The sequence below is a fragment of the Calidris pugnax genome, unplaced genomic scaffold, assembly GCF_001431845.1.
Source record: "Calidris pugnax isolate Ruff unplaced genomic scaffold, ASM143184v1 scaffold11, whole genome shotgun sequence".
Taxonomy (NCBI): Eukaryota; Metazoa; Chordata; class Aves; order Charadriiformes; family Scolopacidae; genus Calidris; species Calidris pugnax.
This window is the reverse complement of record NW_015090803.1, coordinates 15,553,251-15,575,569: the sequence shown is the minus strand read 5'-3', so window position 1 is coordinate 15,575,569 and position 22,319 is coordinate 15,553,251. Positions and strand designations below refer to the sequence as shown.

General features: G+C 38.7%; 1 protein-coding gene across 9 annotated transcripts in view; it reads right to left on the bottom strand.

The window, feature by feature from the left end:
* The window catches only part of DGKB (diacylglycerol kinase, beta 90kDa), a 467,667-nt gene that overhangs the window by 303,867 nt on the left and 141,481 nt on the right, over positions 1 to 22,319 (bottom strand). For all 9 annotated transcript variants that reach the window (XM_014937895.1, XM_014937893.1, XM_014937903.1 and 6 more), the window contains exon 2: positions 14,040 to 14,301. In XM_014937895.1, coding sequence (XP_014793381.1) covers positions 14,040 to 14,109 — 70 coding nt within the window. In that variant the 5' untranslated portion in view covers positions 14,110 to 14,301. The remainder of the gene's footprint in view (positions 1 to 14,039; positions 14,302 to 22,319) is intronic.

Genomic DNA, 22,319 nt, shown 5'->3' with positions numbered 1-22,319 from the left:
GAAAAGCATAGAAATGTCCCACGTGCAGGGAGGAGGGGACAGGACAGGTGACCCAAAACTCACCATCAGGGTATTCCATCCCACCTGCCCCATACTCAGTATAAAAGCTGAGGGGTCAAATGATCAGTTCTCCGTTCCAATGGCCGACATCTGAGGAGGACCCTGTCTGTTCATCTGCCTTTGACCCCAGATCTATGTGCTCCTGACTCCAGAGCTGGAATCTAGTTCCCATCCATCACCAAGTCCACGCTGGGACTTCCCCAGTGCCTGCTGGTGATGTCATCCTGGCAGCTAATACAGTTTTGTATATAATATATCTATTCAATTATTATATTTTTTAATATATTGTTATTACTATTTCATTAAAGTAGCTTAGTTCCTTCTAAACTCATAAATCTCTATCTCAACTCCTCCTCTCCTGGGAGCGAGAGGAGTGGGGGAGAGGGTCTGTCATAGGCCAATTCAGCATAAACCACGACACATGGGTAGACACAAAGACCCCCTTTTGGTTCTGCCTGGGTTCTCTGTTTCACCCACACACCTTCATTCCCTCACCAAGAAGGGTGGGAAGGGTGGCCCTGAGCAGAAGTGGAGACCTCTTTGTGTGGGGATGGAACATGGCATCACTGCAGAGAGATGGTGGAGAGATGAAGGGGGGAGGATGTGAATCCCAGCAGGAAGGGGTGGAAATGGGGAAACCCATCTGAAAGGGGTGGGGAGACACTTGCTAACTGCTGCTGAGAGCGTGAGTAAGGAGGAGGAGAGCCTGCAGAGCTTCTCAGACGCTCAACAAAGCGACGCGGCTGCCAGCGCTGGACTCGCGCTGCATACAGAAAATACATCATTTTCCTGCTAACGGAATTCAAGTCATTCCCTGGAAACCTTAATCACGAATATAACAATGTGCATCATATGGAGTTAATTGTAACCACATAAAAGCTGGGAAATCAGAATGAAGGCTTCCCATTCGGCCTGCTATGTGTCCTGTGAAGGCATTGAGTACTTTAAAAAGATCAAGAACTGACTTCTGTCCAATTTTAAAGAGAACAGCTATAATTCAAGTTGTTTAAAAGCTTGCATGCGATTCAGTAGATAATTTGAATACAGAAAAACAAATATATTTTTTATAAAGTATTACTTCTTACCTTTCTGAGAACACAATGAACAAATTCCTCAACCCAAGGAAAACTGTATACTTTTTTATTCTCACCTTACCTTACCTTCTTCCTGGCTCTGTAGCTTCTCTCTTTATTCCAACCCTCACATAAACTCTTGATCATTTCATGCGTACTACCTTGCTTTCCATTAAGGCTTCTTTCCTCTTTGCCTTTATTTTTATTTTATTTTATCCAAAATTCCTCCAATCTTCTTAGTTGCTACTGCTTTTGTCACCTGTGCCTCCAAACTACTTATCTTTTATCCCTGATGGTTACATACTTGCGATCTTTTAATCAAAATAACTAGCTAATTAAAAACAAACCTTATCTGCCTCTTTGTTCACTCTCTCCACGTTTGTACTTGATCTGCACCATTTTTTAAGTCAAAGGATTCATGTAATTTTAAAAATCTACAATGTTCTAAGTCTAAAAGTAGAGAAAGCATGATAAAATCGTGGTCTCTTCAGAAGAAATACTGATAATGAATTAATTTCATAGAGAACAGTGATGCATACCCTGAACAAATTAACATTCTTAAAACAAAATTTAATTTTTATGAGTCAGGAAGATTTAAGATGAATTTTCTCAGTTTTTTCAAAACTCCAAAGACAGACTGCTAAAAAATGCTTAGAAGATTTAAGACACTACTTGAATTTCCAGACCTGCAAATGGAAAGAGAGCAGAATATTCTCCATTCCCCTAAATTGACTATTGGAATTACAGTTTGAAAAATCTCAGCTCCGATAGCGAGCTCCAAAGTCATCTATTGATGGTCATTTGGCAAGGGTTGGGAGTACCCACTTTTACAAAGATCTATTGATCAATGAAGTTATGCAGCATAAACTACTAGTCTTTTATCTAAGTCTAAATATTCATAGCGGGGAAAAAAAAAAAAAAAACTAGAAAAAACCCGCTAGAATATGTATGCAAAGAAAATATTTTTTCAGAATTATATGGAAGACTATTACTTACACTAAATTGATAGCCAGTATCAGTAAAAGTGGCAAACTCTCCTGGTGCTGTTTCGTGAAAGATTAGAACAAGACTGATATTAACGCTAAAAACTAATTAAGAAAAAAAAAAGCACAATGAAAATAATAACAACATGCTATGATAAAGGACTTCACTCTGCTTCTCGCTTTGTGAAAGGGACGAAAATGTTTCCCATTTCTTCCATCTGTTTTATTTTTACACAATAATTATTGGTTTGTAATTACTAAACAGGTGGGAGAAATTGAAAGCATTTTCGTCTCTTTCACAAAAAGAGAAAGAAAATGAGGTAGAATCCACTCAGAACAGAATAGGACATGGAAACAGCACTTATAGAAAAGACTGAGCAGATAAACATAGGGATTTAGTAAAACAATGCAGAAATCAAATCCCCAGAGATGCTCCACAGTCTGTAAAACAAAGCAGATTATCAACCTTTCTAAGCCAAAACTAGTTGAGAACCGTGGGTGTATGTTTTTTTCTTATTATCACTCTTCATTTTTGAGAGGTAGAGGTAGGTGGTCTTTAAGAAGCATGGCCTAAACACACTAGAATGCTTTTACAGAGAAATCCATGGTGATATATTAGCAATCTGAATAAGAGGAACACTTACAAAAATTCACCTGCTGTTATATGCAGGACTAATCACAATTAAAAACCCTAACAGTGTGCCTTAATCACCACCTCAGAACACTACACTACCCTTTGGCACTACAATGTGAGTAGCAGCAAGCGAACACAACTTCTCTATCACTGGCAGCATGAACAGCAAACCTGTGTAAAGAGAGGTCTCATGGATCCCTGGTTGCTACCACTTGACTCCTGAAGGGGAAAAACAGGACAAAAAAAATTCTTTCTTCAGGGACAGAACAACCTTCTGTACCTATAATATCTCAGGTGGGCATTCCTATCCAATAATATTACCTCATTTCTTACCTTAAATAACATCTTTTGGTATAAAAGCTGAAGTACACATCAACTGGCAAGTTCACCATAAAACACAGCGACATTTACTCCTTATTCATTAACCCAAGTTATTTGGAGCAGTTTATGCAGCTTTATTCACTAGAAGCAACACAACACTCAATGAGGTCTGACTCAGTTTCGAGCCAAAGGCTTTCTGTAGTACAGAGACCATATTGCTGGGTTCCACTAAAATAATTAAATGGAGATGTGATTATAACCCATTGTGCATAATTATGCAAAATTTGGTATGGCGTTTTATGTCAAGACAGACCCTGAATAACGATTAACATATTTGTGCCTGGAACACTTACAAAACTTTTCAAATGATGCATGCCTCCTGGGGACAGGATGCTAAGCTGTAGAGATGACTGGATTTGTCTGGGAGTTTTTGTTTTGTTCTGTTTGGGGGGTGGAAGGGAAAGGGGTGTCGTTAGCCAAAGATGATACATGTTTTTTGCAGCTAGATAACAAAATAGGGAATACATGTTTTTTGCAGCTAGATAACAAAATGGGGATGGGGAAAAAAAAAAAAAAGAGGGGAAAAAAAAGAAACTCAGCTTCTTATGAAAGCTGTTAATGGTAGGAAACATGAAATTTAAAGTAAGCTTATTCAGGTGAGTTTTAAAAATATCAGATTGGATAACTTTAAGCTCCAATGTGTACACAGAGCTGCAAAATGTTTATCATAAGAGTAGAGTCTGTCTTGGAGAGTTTGCAATTTGACGAGTGGGTTGGTAGTCCTCCTACATAGTCAGTCATTACCTCTCTAGAACGCTATTAGGAGGAGTGCTACTGTGGCACTTGCTTCTTGAGACCTCATCCAGAAAACTTCAGTGCGTGTTTTAATTTCAACACATAGTTACACGAGGAAATACTTCAGAATGTGGTTTTGTACCATTTGGGACAAGTTCATGATCTTTTGTCATTCTTTCTGTGGATCCCTTAAACTCTCAGAAGGCTCTTAAAGCACTGATAATTTAAAATTATACTGTCATATACTGTTTGGAGATACCACGTTACTTTTTGGAGGTATCACATGTTAGACCAGAGATGAAATAAGAAGCTGGGATTTGACAAGCAATGTGAAAAGATTCATTGGGTCTGAAGCAAAACAGAAAAAATACAGTTCTATATTTAAAACAAAACAAAAGAATATGAAATGGGTAAGTATTCCTATACTATTAGCTAATTCCTATTAAATAACAGCTTATCTACTAAAATAAATCTGAATGAATAATCATTTCTGATTTATTCTAGAATTAGAGCACCTCCAAAGGGAATGCAAGTGGCTTATTTCAAATTCCAGTTTGAGTACTTATTTGGATTTACCCTCAGCCAAAATTAGCAAAGTAAGTAGTCAAGCTTTAGAATACAAAATCATAGCATTTGTGCACATTTTCACAGATTTAAATAATAAATAATTTATAGAAAAACTTATACAGGACTCTCTACAGAAGATGGAATAGTTATCTTAATTAATTTAAATCTTTCTTACATGATAAAAATTGGCTAATCACTAAGGCTCTACTTGCTCTACTGAGCTCTGGTTTGGCTCCTCTCTGCTGTTCTGTCTCTTTAAAAGCCTTGTTTGAATTTGTCCTAATCACCTCTTTCTGACATCTGCTCTTCCCACAGTTTGCTTAAGGCATTGAGTGCTTTACTTATAAGTTGTAAAAATAGTGTAGACCCAAGAATTTTTGTCTCCCAAAAATTGGTAGACTCCAACTTCACCTGAAGCCATTTGTTTTGTTCTATTTTCCCATGGCTTATTATTTTTATTTTTCCCCCCCTTCGAGACTTTCACCTTTTTCATCCCAGGAACTCTAAATCTCCTATATTCATGCTGCTAAAATACTACAGTTACCATCCATTTGTAACCTTAGTTCAAAACTAGAGAAATGTACTTATCTTGCCATTCTTTTTCTTTGCATCTCTTCAATCTCCTTTCATCATCTCTAGTATCATTTCAATAATTTCTCAATTTCCTCTCCAGAACTGAAGTGCCTCTGTTCCAGAAAGTACTCAGACACATACTTAGTATATAAACTGTCTTCCCATCCTCCTCTCATAACTGGCTAAAATTTTCACTGTGCTTCCTTCCATTCATTTCAACCTCTACAATACACAAGCTCTCATACAATATACTTAAAGCCTATGTTTTCTTCCAAAGCAGTGATGTCAATTATGAATGCCAGGGTCCTTAATTAATCTATTCTGATACAGGTAAGAGAGCTAAGTTCTGTCCCAAGTCTGTAGTGAATTTCAAGCAAAAAATAACATATTAAAAGTAGAAATGGCTTTTTACTTAAAAATACCCAACCAAACAAAACAACCAACAAAACAAAAAACCACATCAAACAAACAAACACACAACAGTTAACAAAGCAGTTTAAAGCTATTGGGTATGCCTTCCTGAATGAAAACATCTATTACTAGGCCAGATAATTCTGGAAAACACATTCTTCAAAACAAATTCATTATCACTAACTATAACTACTGCTATGATTAATTTGAGTGTCTCAGTAACACAAATTATTGATAACCTTTTATGTTGAAAATAAAATCATGAATTTATATTTTCAGAAACTATGCAAGAGAATATTAAATTGGAATTTAATCACAAGCTCTTCTCTCAATATTCCACACTGGTTTTAATAAAATTATAGATTATAAACCACACATAATCTGACAGTTCTAAAAACAAATTTAGCAATCAGTAATGTCCTCAAAAAGCTATTACATTTTGCAATGCAGCCAACAAAACCATGCAGTGACACTCCATAACACCCACTAAACATCTTCCAAAGCCACACAAAAAGCAATATATTTTTAGGGTTTGAAAAAACAATGACAACATTCATAATTATAAGCACATTTAAAATTTTTGCCTCTTTTTATTGGCAGAAAACAATGGAGAGGAATGCGAGCCAGGGCCCTTCAATCCTGACCAACGGCACAAGGAGAGAGGTCTTCTGACACCACCAGGCAGCCCTAAGCCCATGCTATTTCACACAGAGGCCTCTGATTCTTGATTCAAACCACCAAGAGTAACCCATCTCCTGTTCTCAAGAGCAACAAGGAAGACAGGTTTGCTCTCCTTTCTTCAGAAATCCAGCAGAGGCTTAACAGCCCAGGGGGTAACGCTCACAGCCAAGTATATTTTTTCAGTGGATGAGCTGGAGAAGCAGGTTTCCCCTTCTCTCTTCAGGTATAAGAAACTTTTCTGGGCTGAGGGGACCTACCATGAACTACTCGTTCTTTGAGTTCATACCCCATAACAGCAAAAAGGGATCATTCTTTCTCGCAGAGCTATTTTTTTTCAGTTTGTCTGATGAGTCATGGATTGTCATCATTTGAATTGCACTTTCAAGCTCTTCTATAGAAACACAAGAACTAAAAATACATGTTTTTAATGAGAGCTGAGATTCTGCCACAGTCACATGGCTCCCCAATTAGTCCATTCTCCCTTCGTTTTGTTTCTTCAAGGCTTGGTGAACTGTAATTCTCTGTTTGTGACATCAGGCTCATTTCCACAGCAACCAATTGAATTATCCCCCAAATCTTTATAATAGGGATAAGCAATAGGAACAGAGGAACTCTTAAGAAACAAAAGCTTCTCACTGTTTACATCCAAATGACCATAGAAACAAGCAAACAATAAAGAAAAAGAAATATGGAAGATACATAGAAACACAGGAAATGTAACAAAGGCATAATCAATGTTTATATATTTTACGGTGTATAAATACACGTTCAGTAATTTTATGACCATATGTCAGATTTGTAATAACCACAATATGTGTTCAATGCCAATAACAGCTGATGCTGCAACACCAGGCATTAATGACTGGCAGTGGAAATCTGTGCAGCTTCCATCGTAGGAAGAAATCACTATTTTTGACAGAGGAAACAGAAACCAAGGTGAGATGACACCATTTGCCTTTCAGGATTCTAAGACAGGAGCTATCACTGCCAAGCAACACACACTATGGATCTTATAGCCACAGAAGCGTGACAACTGAGGTTTCTGGTTTGGTCTCCATGGGACCTCTTTAGATTTGCTTCTTGCAATGGTATCCTTGAAAACGGAACTGCATTGGACTTTTCTACAATGACTTATAATTCCCTTCTATTGCACTACAGGCCTGGTATTTGGGAGCCCGACTATGTTATTTAAGAACAAGGAATCTAACTGCATGTCTAAGAGTTAACACAAGCCCAATACTATTAGTAGTGCTGGAGCTTTGGCTAAGTTAATCTTTCCCAGATACTTACACAGCCACTATGACCTCAGTGGAAACACCAGAAACTTCGTAGCGTAATCTGGACAATAATATGATTATCCTAAAACTAAAAGGTCAAACACAATCCAGTCTCAGCCCAACCAATTCAATTCAATATCTGTACTGTATTGAACTGTTGTGTTTTGCTGCTCAGTGAGACTGAGTAACCATGATGAAATTCTCCACTGACACCTGAGTATCCCACCAGACTGCCATGAGAAGGTTCCTCCTGACTCACAGTTGTGGACAGAGTCAGTATGACACTGGGTAGCCCAGACAACTTAACTGGAGAATTGACTGGCTTCTGTTTGGATGAAAACACATTTACTAGTCACAGACAGGCATATATCATGGCAGGAACACTAAGCATTTTAAGTCATTAGAAAGTCTACCTCAGACATCCAGATCATACTGTATTACTGTATGGTTATCAGCTTTTTCCTTTAGAACTTGTCAGCTTTTCATACCCATAATACATGCTTTTCAAGACCTAGCACAGAACTGATGACACAAAGGAAAGAAATCCACTAAACACTTCTGCAGCTGACACTGGTACCCAGCTCTCCACCCCTACTACCAACTTCATCTATGAAACCGTCTTTAGAGGCCAAGTCCCAGCTATGACTGATTAAATGCAAAGCAAATTCATAACTTTGCATCTTTTTCTGTTCTGGATTTCAGTCTAACATGAGTCAAAAAGTTAGATCTAATATCCTCATTAGTGCAGACAGTGTATAACCACCTTCTGTCGGACAGAGTTCAACTTTTAAAAGAATAAATCTGACTAGAGCTTCAACCTATCAGATACAGTATTTCCATCCCATTTCTTCTAAGTTGGTACCACACAGGAATGTGCACCAGGGATTTAAATTCACAGATCTTAAGAAAAAAAAATATAATTATGGTGTTGCATCAATAAGCATAGTTCACCTCTCAGAAGAACTAAAGCAAGTGTCCCACCAATCCCTTGAGCAGGACTCCAATTTCTCTTAGATTTTTAGTCCCCAGTCACAGACTCAGAATTAGGATTCAGACTCCACAAAGACCCCTTTTTCTGTCCACTCCATCACCAACAGACCATGCACACAAAGAGGGGGATCTCTCACTAGACCCGTTATCCTTCTCTATGAATTTCACTGAATTTTTAGAGTTGGAAGGGACCATAGAGATCACCTAGTCCAACTCCCCTGCTGAAGCAGGATTGCCCAGAGCACATCACTCAGGACTGCATCCAGGCGGGTCTTGAAAATCTCCAAAGAAGGGGACTCCACACCCTCCCTGGGCAGCCTGTTCCAGGGCTCTGCCACCCTCACTGTGAAGAAGTTTTTTCTCAGATTGGAGTGGAACCTCCTATGACAGGCTGTCGCACAGGCTGTGGTGGCAGACTCCATCCTTCAGCCAGTCTGACAGGCTCTGACAAAACTTTATGAGAACTTAATCTTCTCCATCTTTGCTTTCGCAGAAACACCATACTCCTAAAATCCAATACTTGGGGTAAAACTATTCTCAGTAATTGCCAACGATTTTCTCTCTCCATTTTCCAAACTGCCAAAAATAGCTAGTTTTAGCAATCTGTATTCTTTGACGAGGCCCACTCCCTCATTAGAATTAGCAAGATTCCATGTGGCACTAGAAGCCTGGGACCCTCTGAGGGATTGTGTAATGGTCCATTGCTGCTGGTGACCAGCTGCCACATGTATGAAGTTCCCCGCAGGTTATCATTTATACCCATTGTAAAAGAAAATCTTTTCCATCTGTGAGGGCCACAGAACCAAACCCACCCAAGAGTCTCTGGCAGCTTCATTCTGGACCAAAACTTCTGCTGACCTTCCTGTTTCTCTTCAGAGATTCTTTTTCACAAGTTCCCCCCTTCCTGTTCCCCTATAAAATTCTTACACTGTCTCGTTCTTGCTATTGATGCTACATCAAAAGATGCTGCAGCTGCTGATGCTGTTCCTGTTCTCACAGCCATCCCAGTAGCACTCCAGCATCTATTTCTATCTTCAGGCTGTGACAGTCTGCCCAACTTCTCCTCCACCAGCCTGGGAAAAAAGCCACTGCCAAAAGTTTTGCAAAAAGTTTTTTTCAGGCCTTTTCCTCAGGGCACATTTTGTTGACAAACTCAAAAGGACAACACCAAACCAAGCTATTTCCCCAGAGTGCACATGCTGCCAGGGCTCAGAAGCCTTTCCTCCGCCTACTAAGGGAAGGGCAAACCTTCCTTCTTTCTTTAAAAGTCCAGCTGAATCATGAAACAGTCTTGCTTTAACTGCTTCCAATCCCTTCAATATTTTCTCGCTTGCTTGTGAAGCAAGATCCTCTAAATTCCCCATAACATATAGCATGCACTAAATCAGCCATAAAGCTTTAATAAAAAGGAGGTATAAAATTAATTTAATAAAAAGGATACAAACCCCCCTCTCCAAAATACTTAAACTTACCATACAGATAACAAGCACAATGAAGCTATTTATACTGTTTCTCTTTAATGTCCTTACAACTGAGGCTGCTGTTAGGGGTAGTACAGAGCTATGCATATACCTGATACTAAACAATTTAGAAGAAAGAATCTCTGCCTGAGAAGTCCTGTATATACCTTACCCTACGCAGTGACATTTTTATGCAGAAAAAAACCCTGCTTATTTTCACCTTTCTTTCCCACAGCCAGCATTGATAATGAAATCTAAAGAGAAAAGAAATATACAAATTTTCTTCTCTTGAGTGCATGTATTTCCCTAGAACCTTCAGGATTCGGTGTGGGATACATTATTGTTGTTATTGTTATTACTACTATTATATAATGAGCACACCAGTTATTTCTGTTTTGATGTATTCTTCTGAGGCATTTTAAAACCAGGCAAAGATCTAACACAAAATAGTGTCTACCATGCCCTCTTCAGAACAAGAGGAGAGAGAATATTTTTAATTTGACCAGAAAGGAAGACACAGAGGAACTGTCTTTGGAAATAATTATGCTTCCAAAAACCACACATATGCATATTAACTTCAAAGAGCCAAGTATTAGGTAATATGTTCTTTGAATTCTAGAAATAAACTTTTCTTCTTTTTAAAGTAATATTTGAACTGTTCCAAAAAATTCATTTGATGCCCAAAATTATTTAAGTATGGCGAGCAGATGAAGGTAGGTCTGAAACTGGAAGTATAAAGTTGCCTTGAATTGAGCTCAAAAATAATTCATCGTAACAAAATTATGGCTATTCCTTGGATTAATTTACTGGACGATAGTCACTATAAAGTCCTGAGTGCCACTTTGAGGTAATTCATGATTTGAGGTGCTTTGTGATTCAGAACAAGTGGTGGAGAATTCATTCTCCTTTGCTGTTCAGTTCCATTTATGGAAAAATGGGAAAAGCTGTTATGTATTCAGGAAAGAAATTTTACATTCAGGGATTGTGTTCACCAGACAATACCTGTGGATGAAGCTGAGAATCATACCGCAAATACATGATGAAGAAGACAGGCAGAAGAGATGTGGTAGGAACTTCTCAATAGGGTACCAAAGACAGTACCTGCACACAGAGTTGGGAGCGGGTCTGGTTTGTTTAACAGGTAGACAGGCCATCTTGAAGACAATAGAAGATTAATTAATGTAATTAAATTACAGTGAACAGGAGTAAGATGTCCTTCAGTCAGAAAAGTGGAAAGCACATGTCTCTGTCAGAGCACTAGAAACCACATGAGTTTAATGTGCTTTATATAGTGAAAGATCCATACACTTTGGTGACTAAAAAGGGATTTAGGCTGAATTCTGATCTCTAAGTCCAGGACAGCTGGATCTATAAAGCCCACACTTGATCAGCTACAGGTCTGCACATACAACCTAACTCTGGAGGTACTTTAAGCTTATTATCTGTGCAGCTGTATCTCTATATGGTTTGACCATTCCTTTACACAACTAAACTAAATTGATTCCAAAGAGAAGCAGCTCATCTAGGTGCCTCCTGAGTTCTGCTGCAGTCTGAAGATAAGGAGCAGCACTTAATTTGTCTCTTAGAACCTGGGTGGACCCATTCCTCTGCTGTTCTCAGAATCCACCACACTTGCAGATGTGACTGATTTCAGCAAAGTCTGGCAGCAAGAGTCATCTTCATAAAAGAGGTGGAAGTGAGACAGGCTTGCCTTCTGGTTAGGGGAAAGACCGAGAACATGGGTTCAAACTGGCCTTCAGCCTCAAAAGATTCAAACCCAAATCCCTCACTCCTACAAGTATGCCCCACCAGCTATACAGCAGAATAGTCTGGGTTACTCCCCCTTCCAATACGGTTATCAAACCAGGAAGGTGGTGTGGGATTGTGTAGAGGGCAGCAACTGCGGGTGTCACACAAGCAAAACACTATCTATCTCACTCTATAACCAGCTTCAGTTGAGGGGATTCAGCTTGAGAAGGGAAAGTCTGTGAGGGTTTTTTTCTGACCACCAAGTAAATATGCAGAACACCGGCAAATGCATTTTAAAGAGGATATTTTCTGGGTGGATGAGCACATGAAATGCAGAACAGTGACTCCTCTCCTGAAAACGAATGAGCAAACTTTCTTAACCAGATTTGCTTAGGCTCCAAGAAGAAGCAGAAATCGAAATACACCCTGTGCTTAAAGCTTCCCACTTGTTAGCACAAGGCACCTCAGCACGCCCACTCCTTGGGCTCACCTGCTAAAGGTATCTGCTTTGCATCAGTGATAGAAGATGCTGTGAATCATCAACACTTTGTAGTTGAGCATGGCAATGTGATACAGAGGTGTAAGCATGAACTCTGAATTTTCCCCACTGAGCTCAGGTCAGTATAGTACACTCCTCTAACAGCTTGTTTAAGAATTTCTTTGTTTTCTTTTAATTAAGTCTTTACTATTCAGTATTAGTACTTTTTATTTGCACACCAAAATGTGTGTACCCGAATATATCAGAAAAAGCACTTTCTGTAGCTCTTACTGTTTGATGTTCTGTACTACTTTCAGTCTTATGCATATCTTATTATCAAATACCTGCATAAACTGACTCAGCTTAAAAAATAATCCAATGTATGTTTGTATAATGAATTTTAAAGAAGAGTTCTTTTCATATTTCAGCCTGCTGTTGTACTGGCTGTGTGGCAAGGTTTGGATAGCAGGGGAGGCTACAGCGGTGGCTTCCGTAAGGAAATGCCAGAACTTTCCCCCATGTCTGATAGAGTCAGTGCCAGCCAGCTCCAAGTTGGACGTACCTCTGGCCAAAGCTACCACCAAAGATGGTGGTAGCATCAGTGGGATAACATATTTAAGAAGCGGGTGGGGGAGAAATCTGCTTTACAACAGCAGCTGGAGAGAGGAACAAAAATATGTGAAAGCAACAACTCTGCAGACACCAAGGTCCATGAAGAAGAAGGGGGAGGAGGTGATGCAGGCAGTGACGACTACAGTGAGGCAGGTTGTCCCTCTGCAGTCCATGGAGGTTAATGGTGGAGCAGATATCCACCTGCAGCCAGTGATATTGTCCTATGCCAGAGCAGGTGGATGCATGAAGGAGGCTGTGACCTCTTGGAGAGCCCACGCTGGAACAGTTCATGAAGAATTGCAGCCTGTGGGAAGGAGCCACGTTGGAGAAGTTTTTTGGAGGATCCCATGCTGAAGCCAGGGAAGAAAGCGAGGGGTGATAGAGTGGCTTGGCAGGCCCACCACAGCTCTACAAAAGTAATTCTGATTCCAGTGACCTTATTAACTAGATGTGACTATCAGCCACTAAGAGTATAACCTGAAGTCACTGACGTCCAAGGAAGATGGGTTTTTGGGAGACTATACTCTTAGTTCCAAACTGAATGAAAGGCAGAGCAAATGACACCCCCAGATTATCAGCAGGTAAACTGAATGAAAGGCAGAGCAAATGACACCTTCGAGTTCAACAGCAGGCGAGTGGAAAACAAATCACTTTGCTATAAATTCCATACTGTATTAAACTTCACCAAAACACAATTAAGTATATGTTGCGATGTCATAGGCGCAAAAAAACCGATCTCTAGTCTTCATTTTACCTTACATGCAAATGTTTCCTTCAGTAATAAATGAACAACATTCACAAATCACATGAGATTTTCTCCTTTTTTTTTTTAAATATAAATTTGGATTACTTATAATACAGGAAAACTTCCTAAATGTTCTTGACCTTTTCCAGTTGAGTTCTTATCAGGCTTCATAAACTATCTCCTAAATATAACTTCTCGTGTTCAGTATCTGTCCTCTTAGCACAATTCTGAGCCATTGAAGTTGCTCTTACTTAAGGGAAGTTTTGCTTGAGCAAGAACCAAAGTAATTGTTATGGTGAATTTAAGGTGACAAAGCCAAAAAAATACACTCTCCAAATATCCAGAAGTCACGTAACCCATAGTTAGTCTACATGGTACCATACTGAATAATAATGGTTCAGTTAAAAACAAAATAAAAAAAAAACCAAAAACCACTAAAAATACCAAACACCTGAACTGATCTTTTTTTTCCCCCCCCTCCAAATCTTTTGGATTAAAAAACATAAACCATAATTTAACCTCTTATTTGATCACAGTGAATAATATCAAGAGTATATTATTATATTCTGCATTCAAAATATTCTTAGTTTTTAGTAAGCAATAAAATCACATATTTTATAAATTACTTACATTCTGCATATTTCTGAAGCTGGGAGAACTCTCCAGGACTAAGATTAACCCACTTGTCCTGGCTCGTCATACTGGCAGTAAAGGGTCCTCGTGAAATATCAGAGAAACATGCCCTTTGACACAGGTAATATAAATTCCATAAAGATTTGTAGCTTCAGTTCACAGTTTCTGGAGACTGGAGAGATGTCATCAGTCTACGTGGATGAAGTTTCTGATGCTATGAACTGTTCCCAGCGTCTTGGTTCAGCGGTGAGTTACAGCACTGTCAAAAGAAGATCAAGCATTAAAAGAAGAAAATACGAGTTTTGTTATTGAAATAACTAACTCATAAACATTTTCTTATATCGAGTTTTGCTCAAAAACCTTTCCATACAGTATTTGCCCATAAAATTTGTTTGCAAATTTGATTTTTATAATTCCAAATGCTTATGTGCAGCATTGATAACCAAAAGTTATCGATTGTTTATGCTCAAATTTTATGTGGACACCTTGTATGGGGAAGTTTCTCTTTCAGTAACAACCACTGCAATAGTAGATCCTATCTATCAGTATACTTAGTTCCCTGTGGTTTGAAAACAGGTTTCAGGATTGTAACGAACTACATTGTTGTACAGTGCTGTGTGGCCTTGTCACAAACGTTCTCAAGCTTTTAAGTCCCCATGTCAGAAATGAAATGGATTCTGCAGTTTGGCTAGAAAGTCACATGAGAGCTATATAAATATTAACTATTCGAACAGAATAGCAGGGGTTTGATTTCTAGAATGTCACAACATTGCTGAAGTCACTACTGAAAAAATCAAATATAACCGTTGGCACCATTGCAGATCAGTTCAGGAAAAAAAAAAAAAAAAAAATTAAAAAAAAATCAAACTGCGGGTGCAATCTCATTCCAATTTATGCCATTTCTACCTCTGTAGGACAGCCCTTAAAAAGGCAACGCATTACCAACACCACTCCTTGCACAACAGGTAGGATTCTTTTCATCTAATTTTAGCCATCTGGAAGTCAGGTACCTCACCCGAGATTGTCATCTCGGGCTCTCTCTTTAATCAACAGATAGAGACAGGTGGCCCAGACAGCAATTAATCCCTCCAGTTTCAACACAATCTTAAAATGTGATGAATTGCCTTCTTGTGGTATTTATCTTTTGCTATTGATTACAGAGGCTGCCTAGATGACAAGTTTAGACTAGAAAGCTAATTTTAGACCATAAGTGGAATCTCTTTATACGCTGAGCAATGTGTCATTTGCAAGGGCCAAATTACAACAAGAGCAAAGGAAAAATTCAGACCAGAAGAGACTGACACAGTATAAAACAAAAAAGAAATGGAGTAGCTAGGAACAGAAGCATATGAAAAAAACCACATTAGCCCAGGAATAGACAGTACCTTCCCCTCACCATCCCCTCCCCCCGCATCTTACATATATGAGTATCATTCCTGGACAAAGAAATCCAGGATAAAGACACCTTAGTCTCAGAGCATGCATTCATTGCTCTCAGGCCCTTCTCGGTGAATGATTTGAGTATATGTACCTCTACTATTAGCAAGTGAGGCTATCTAAATACAGATAATAAATAACAGACTGCTTGGCAGCTGCCTTGTCTTTAAAATTTGAACCAGAGAGATTCCTATGATTTTCGTCTCCTCAAGTTAGAATAATACATAAGGATAAATTAGCAAAGGTAAGATCTACAGACTGTACAATTAACAAAAGCTAATAGGAGCACAGACTTTGGGATGGAAAAAAGCAACATTACTGTGGATAATGTTGGCCAAGCGCAAGGCACATCAGCCCTCAAACATCAGTGAATCAATCAACAACAGTGAAAGAAAAAGGGCAGTAACTATGAAAACTAGAAGTGATATTCAATAAGAAAAGCTATCATTCTGTCTTGAGAACCTCAGTTCTCTTATTTATGACAAGCGAAAATGACTATGGTCAACAGGGACATTTTAATCAAATTAGAGATGTTTCATTTCTGACAGTTGATTAGATTATACTGAAGACAGTTTTATTTTTCGAAATAGATGTATTTTTCTCATTCTTGACAACTGATTAGATTTTACCAAAAATTATTTTATATTTGCATAATTGATTTAATAGAACCAAAATTTTCTACCACAATTTCATCCAGTATTACTTCTTGTATTCTTAACTGCATTAGCTTCATTACCTCTAAAAGCTGGATGCAGTACTGTTAGGGATTATCTCTGTTATTTAATACAAATTTTTGTGATAAGCAGCCTACCATTAGAATAGCTATAGCTAGGCAAGGTAATTGTTGCCGTGCATTCTAAACTGATCAATCTATTAACATGAAATACCTTTAGCCGACTACTGTCTATAGGGTTTTTGTGTACACAGCACATGGGCAGTGAAAAGGGATGTTTTCCCATAGATTTCCCCTTCTTCAGATCTAAACAACCACCTCTGATATCCTTTCCCCTTTCCCAGACACCCAGGCTCTCCTGCCTATAAAAAAACATTGCAAGGAAAGGTACATGACCTGAATGAGATGGGAGCAATGGAAAAATGTATTATGGACATGGCAGTCCACGGGAAAGAAGCTATAGTCTGTGTGTACACCAGCAGAGTTACCATGGGAGATACAACAGAGTTTAAGGGTACATTAGTATCTTGAAAAACTCTCCAAATGCAAGTTCCTTCCTTTGAAAAGGAAGGCAGCGGGGGGATAGTCTCCTATTAAGTTCTATTGCAGAGGAGTCCTGAACTAAGGAAAGGTCCCTGCCCCCTGCATCCTTTAGTTTTCAATGTTAAACCTTCTACAGTGGCATTTTTCCATTTTATAATGGATATAATAATATAGCTATAAAAAAAAAATCAATCAAATTATATAGATGCTGAGGACAAAAGCCATCAATGCATATTTGTATTACATGATGAATGCCCTTTGTTAAAGTAAACATTTCAAGATCACCTATATCTTATACAAATACCTTAGTTTCTGTAGAAGAAAAAACTACATCATCTTTTTCTCTAGTGTTTAATCTAAATGCATTCCTTTGTACTTTATTTTAGTGCTCTTTCTCTCAGTACTCCAGGAAGATCACACAGAGAGAAAACTATACATAAGTACATGAAGAGGAAAGCAGTAACAGGGATAATACTATCATGTAGAAAAAAAAAAAAGAATCTTCAACTAGATTCACGGATTCACAGCCGTCTCAATCAGACACAAAGCAGACCTTATAAATAAGAGAAATTAAAATACTACACTAATATACTACTCATTTTATCACAAAGAGAATTAGAAAAAAAAATTATTCCTTCTCTATCCACTGACTATAATAAGTCTTAGGATTCCAGTCTCCCTTTTATAACATGTTTTCCTTTCTGGATTTAAGAGTTTATTAAGTTTTCTGTCAGAATTCCTACCAAGCCACATACCCAAACTAGGAAGCAAAGCATTGTTAAATCAAATTACATAGCATTCAGCCAGCAATGCTAACAAACTTAGATTTCCAGGAATTCCCCATGCCACCGCAGTCCTCAGCTGCTCTGCAGAAACCAGGCTGAGGAGCGGAGAAGAGGAAGGAAGGAACATACAATGGAGGAAAAAGCAAATATTGAGGCGCATTCCCCATACACCAATCTCAACGCTCAAATCATGTCATTACACCTCAAAAAGTCCTCACTGCAAGGAAAGAGGAGGCTTTTGGGGAGGGACAGGATTGGGGGGTGGGCAGAAATTACTTTCAGTCCTAAAAAAGCAATCAACAATACAGGGTTCAGCTTTGAACTTTGATATGGGGAGGGACTCTTTATGAGGCAGTGTAGAAATAGGACAAGGGGTAAGGGTTTTAAACTGAAAGATGGGAGATTTAGATTAGATACCAGAAATTCTTTCCTGTGAGGGTGGTGAGACACTGGAACAGGTTGCCCAAAGAAGCTGTGGCTGCCCCATCCCTGGAGGGGTTCAAGGCCAGGCTGGATGGGGCTTGGAGCAACCTGGTCTGGTGGGAGATGTCCCTGCCCAGGGCAGGGGGGTTGGAACTGGATGATCTTTAAGGTCCCTTCCAACCCAAAGCATTCTATGATTCTATTATTCCAGATTGTGACTGCATTCTGTTCACCATAACAGGGAAACCTAAAACAGCTTAGAAACTGGCTTTTGGAATTTCTTAGCCATTTTGTGCTTTGTACCAGCCCTTCCATAATGTACATCTCACATACAATTTCATCGTTAATTGCCGGTGATTTCATAAAGGGGGCACAGGGTAAGACCGATGGCAGGAAGGGATGCAGGTAACAAAGTGACAGTTCTTAAGTAAGCATTTTCTGTGCTACACAAAACTGCAACTTCAAGTGCTTTTTTTCCCCCATTTCCCTCTGGTTTAAGTACACTTATGTTTTTATTGATAAAGAAGAAAAAAAAAAAGAAAAAAGAAAAAACAGGAGAAAAAACATGAACCTTAAGGAAGCAAGTTACCTTCCAGGGAAACAACAGTTCTCCACATCATGACTGATTAGTGATTTTTGCCTGAACAATAGGAATAAATAACCCAGAATATTTTATACCTTAATTGCTATGGAGGCTGAAGTAATTATGCTTTTCAAGAACTTTTCTGTACACAACGTACTCGGTATTTCCTTCAGTCAAGTCCTGCACCTTCCCCACAGTTAGCTGGATCCCATGATTTCAATGGGGGTGACCTCATGGATTTTCCATAGGAGAATTTTTACATGTCAGATACTCACACTGACACATATACATGAAACAGTTTTCTCTAATAACTCCTGCAACCAGTTCAGAAAGCAAATACATTCTTTTACTGACAAGACCATCTTTCCTCTGAAAACCCAGTCACGTTTGTGGGTTTAGCCAACAAGGGGAAAGTACACATTTTTTCAACACTTGTGGAAAAACAACTCAGCCTTCATGTATAAAATATATTTTCTTGTGATCATATTTTAAGATCTATGGAACATATAAGGGATTATGATGCACTGTTGCACTATTTATCCTCTATTAAGCAAGCTGTTAGGATCAAAATACATAATAACAATAAACAGAAAATAAAATGGAAGAGGGTAGACTAGATATAAGGAAGAAATTTTTCATGATGAGGGTAGTGAGGCACTGGAACAGGTTGCCCATAGAAGTTCCTGATGTCCCATCCCTGGAAGTGTTCAAGGCCAGGCTGTATAGGGCTTTCTAATTTCTTGGAAATACAGCTATTATGTACAAATATACAAGACGAAGTGTGTAGATACTCCTGCAATTCATCTTACACTTTGTAGAAAACAGTATCTTTAATGTCAGAAATGCTCCAAATTTGCATAGTTGAAAGTTTAATTCTGAAGGTTTTTTTTGGGGAAAATAAAATCCAATCAAAAGCTTCTGCTAATCACCATTCTGATTTCTTTACTCTCAAATGCAGAAGTATTATGATTATTTATAATTGCTGCTAGATTAAAGGCGTGGATGAAAAAAGAGCCCTGTAACAAAGCACAACAGTTTTTTCCTACATAAATTGCATATTTTACATAACAGCATCCTCTTGGTTTTGCCCCGCAGTGTTTAGCATACATAAAGTAATTTTAGTAGTACACATTCTTTTTCAATTTAGCCAAGGATGCTTACTGATGTAAATTAACATAATTCTGAAATAAACTATAAACATTGATACACTGAAATCAATGAAAATTTGCTTACCAAGCTGAAATCTCTCCCTTTAAAGGAGTGATTTCAACACAACTCAAAAGCATACATGTTTTCCTGGCTACTTTATCCCCAGGTGTACCAGTCTAGGGCATGTAAAAACATCCATTTAAATTTCAATACAAATATATGGACTGTATTCCTCAGAGAAGTAATTATTTATATTCACTTCCTCGAATTATTTGTATGGAATATATCAGTAAACACTGGGAATGCATGCAGCACAAAAGCCATTTAGATAGGATAAGCAGAATACTTGAATCTTTGAGAAAACATTTCACCAGTACTACTACAGCTTGTGACAGTGAGAAATATTAGCAACAAAAACTGAGCGCCAACAAAAACTGATTGGAATGCAAAATACCAACATCACTGAATATAGTTACTTACATCTAAAATACAGGAATGGAATTTTAATTATATTTTTTTACTTTGCTCTTCATGTACTTTAACTTCATCATATGACTACTTTAAAAGCAATGTCAGATAGATCTTAATTTTTTCCAGCTCCTAGGCTAGCTATTTCCAAGTTGCTACACTAATTACCTACCAACTCAGAAGAGCTACATTCAAACTTCTAACTGTTTTCTTCACTAAAAGAAATACCGAAATAAACGAAACGTGAGGAGAATCTGGGACAAGGAAATACCAGAATGCATATGTGTCGGTGCATCATAGGTTTATAAAAGCTTTCTCCTCACTTTAAATAATGTAACCAAATAAACTGAAAATAAACTGTCACCTTTGCAGACTGGAATTTATTTGATGCTTATGAGAAAAACAGCACATAATTGAAAAAAAATCTTCCCTAAGTGAGAGTCATGGAGCTAATAGCAATGTTAAAAACTTCTCAATAACAATTTTAAGAAAACAGATTTTTAAAAGTGAAAATTTAAAAAGGAAATTTGAGGAGTTAGTCATCCTTCTTATAATTTTATGTCAATGACTAAATGACAAAATTTTTCCATAGAGCCATCAGAATTTGGTACCATGTATTTTATGACTAAATGATCATGTTTGATTGTATAATTGATTAAAAACATATTGAAACTAGGAGAGAAAAAAAAAAACAAAACAAAACAACCAAAATTCACCCCACCAAAAAAACCATTATCTGCCATGTGTTTGTTCTTCCTCCTTTCTTTCCATTCCCTCTCTTGGGAAGGAGTGTAAATTCTGCATAACAATTACCTTTTGTTTGTAATAAGCTACAGGGTTGGGGGCTTTTTTGTTTAATTGTTGGGTTTAATTAATCTCTCCACATTTAGGTGCTACAGGGGTGATTGCATTAGAGGGAGGCAAAGCTGAAAAGTGTAATTTACAACTGGGGAAGATTTCTGACGCTCCTTAGTTTCCTGGGGCAGAAATTCCTACTTCATGCTCGGAAATAAGCCTTTGAAGAGAAGTGCTTTAGTCTTGTGACAAAAATGTTCCACTGTGCTCGAGGAAAAGATTTGTTAACTGCTGTCCTCATTCCAAAGCTTTATGCACTTTCAAAATAAAGTGGGACCAGGGCACTGAAGTTCCTTCTTTTAAATACCTGGTGAAAATATGAACCCGTTTTAATCTTCAACAGGAAAGCTGTACAGAGAAGAGAGATGAGGGTAGCAGGTAAGGGTAGTGGATTTTACAGCAGAAGCTCATGCGGTGTTGTTTTCTACCAGATGGATTTTCTTTTTTCCCCCCCTTTTTTCCCCAGGGAGAGAGCTACATGCAGTAGTCGATTAAATTATGGCAGTCCTGGGATATGAATAGCCGGCGCTCTGTCACTGTCCGCTGGGACAGCGTGGAGCCTTCTAGACAACTACCAACGGTTTCATATTTATTCATTAGTATTACTAAAATAGAGTTCAGTGATAGTGAGTTACCAAAAGGGGTATCAAAGTGGGATGGGCCTACAGGAACGGATATGTGCAGCCCCAGGGAACTGTGCGATGGCGGCACCACCTCAAACCGCTCTTCCCTTCTCCCCCACGCAATCCCTGACCTGTTCAAATTCAGTTCCCAGGAGATGCTAATTTCGGAGGCTGTGAAGGCTCCGAGGACATCACCACTTGTGTGCTCCTCGCACTTACTCTTGATAGCGTGTCTGCACTGCCACCGGAGCACGTGTGAGGTAGTTTTACTGAAGCAAAGCCAGAAGGGAACAGCCAGGCGGGCCCCGCACTGCAAGCACCAGGGCAGGTTCTGCTCCTCTGCACAACCTCCTGCACACAAGCTCAAGCAACGCTGAAGTCCACGTTGTCACAGGTTCACAGCTCTCAGTACCAGAAACTGCTACTTAGAGGCAGCTTGGCCTCATCTCATCAACAGCATAAACACACCTCCAGTCTCTAACCTCATCTTACATCCTTGGGGCTGATCAGCCTGGAGAAGAGAAGGCTCTGAGGAGACCTTATAGCCCCTTCCAGTACCTAAAGGTAGGTAGGGACCTACAGGAAAGCTGGAGAGGGATTCTACCTTATAGCCCCTTCCAGTCCCTAAAGGTAGGTAGGGACCTACAGGGAAGCTGGAGAGGGATTCCTTATTCAGGGAGTGGAGTGATAGGATGAGGCGTTAGGGTTTTATTGGGAGAGGGGAGATATCGATTAGAT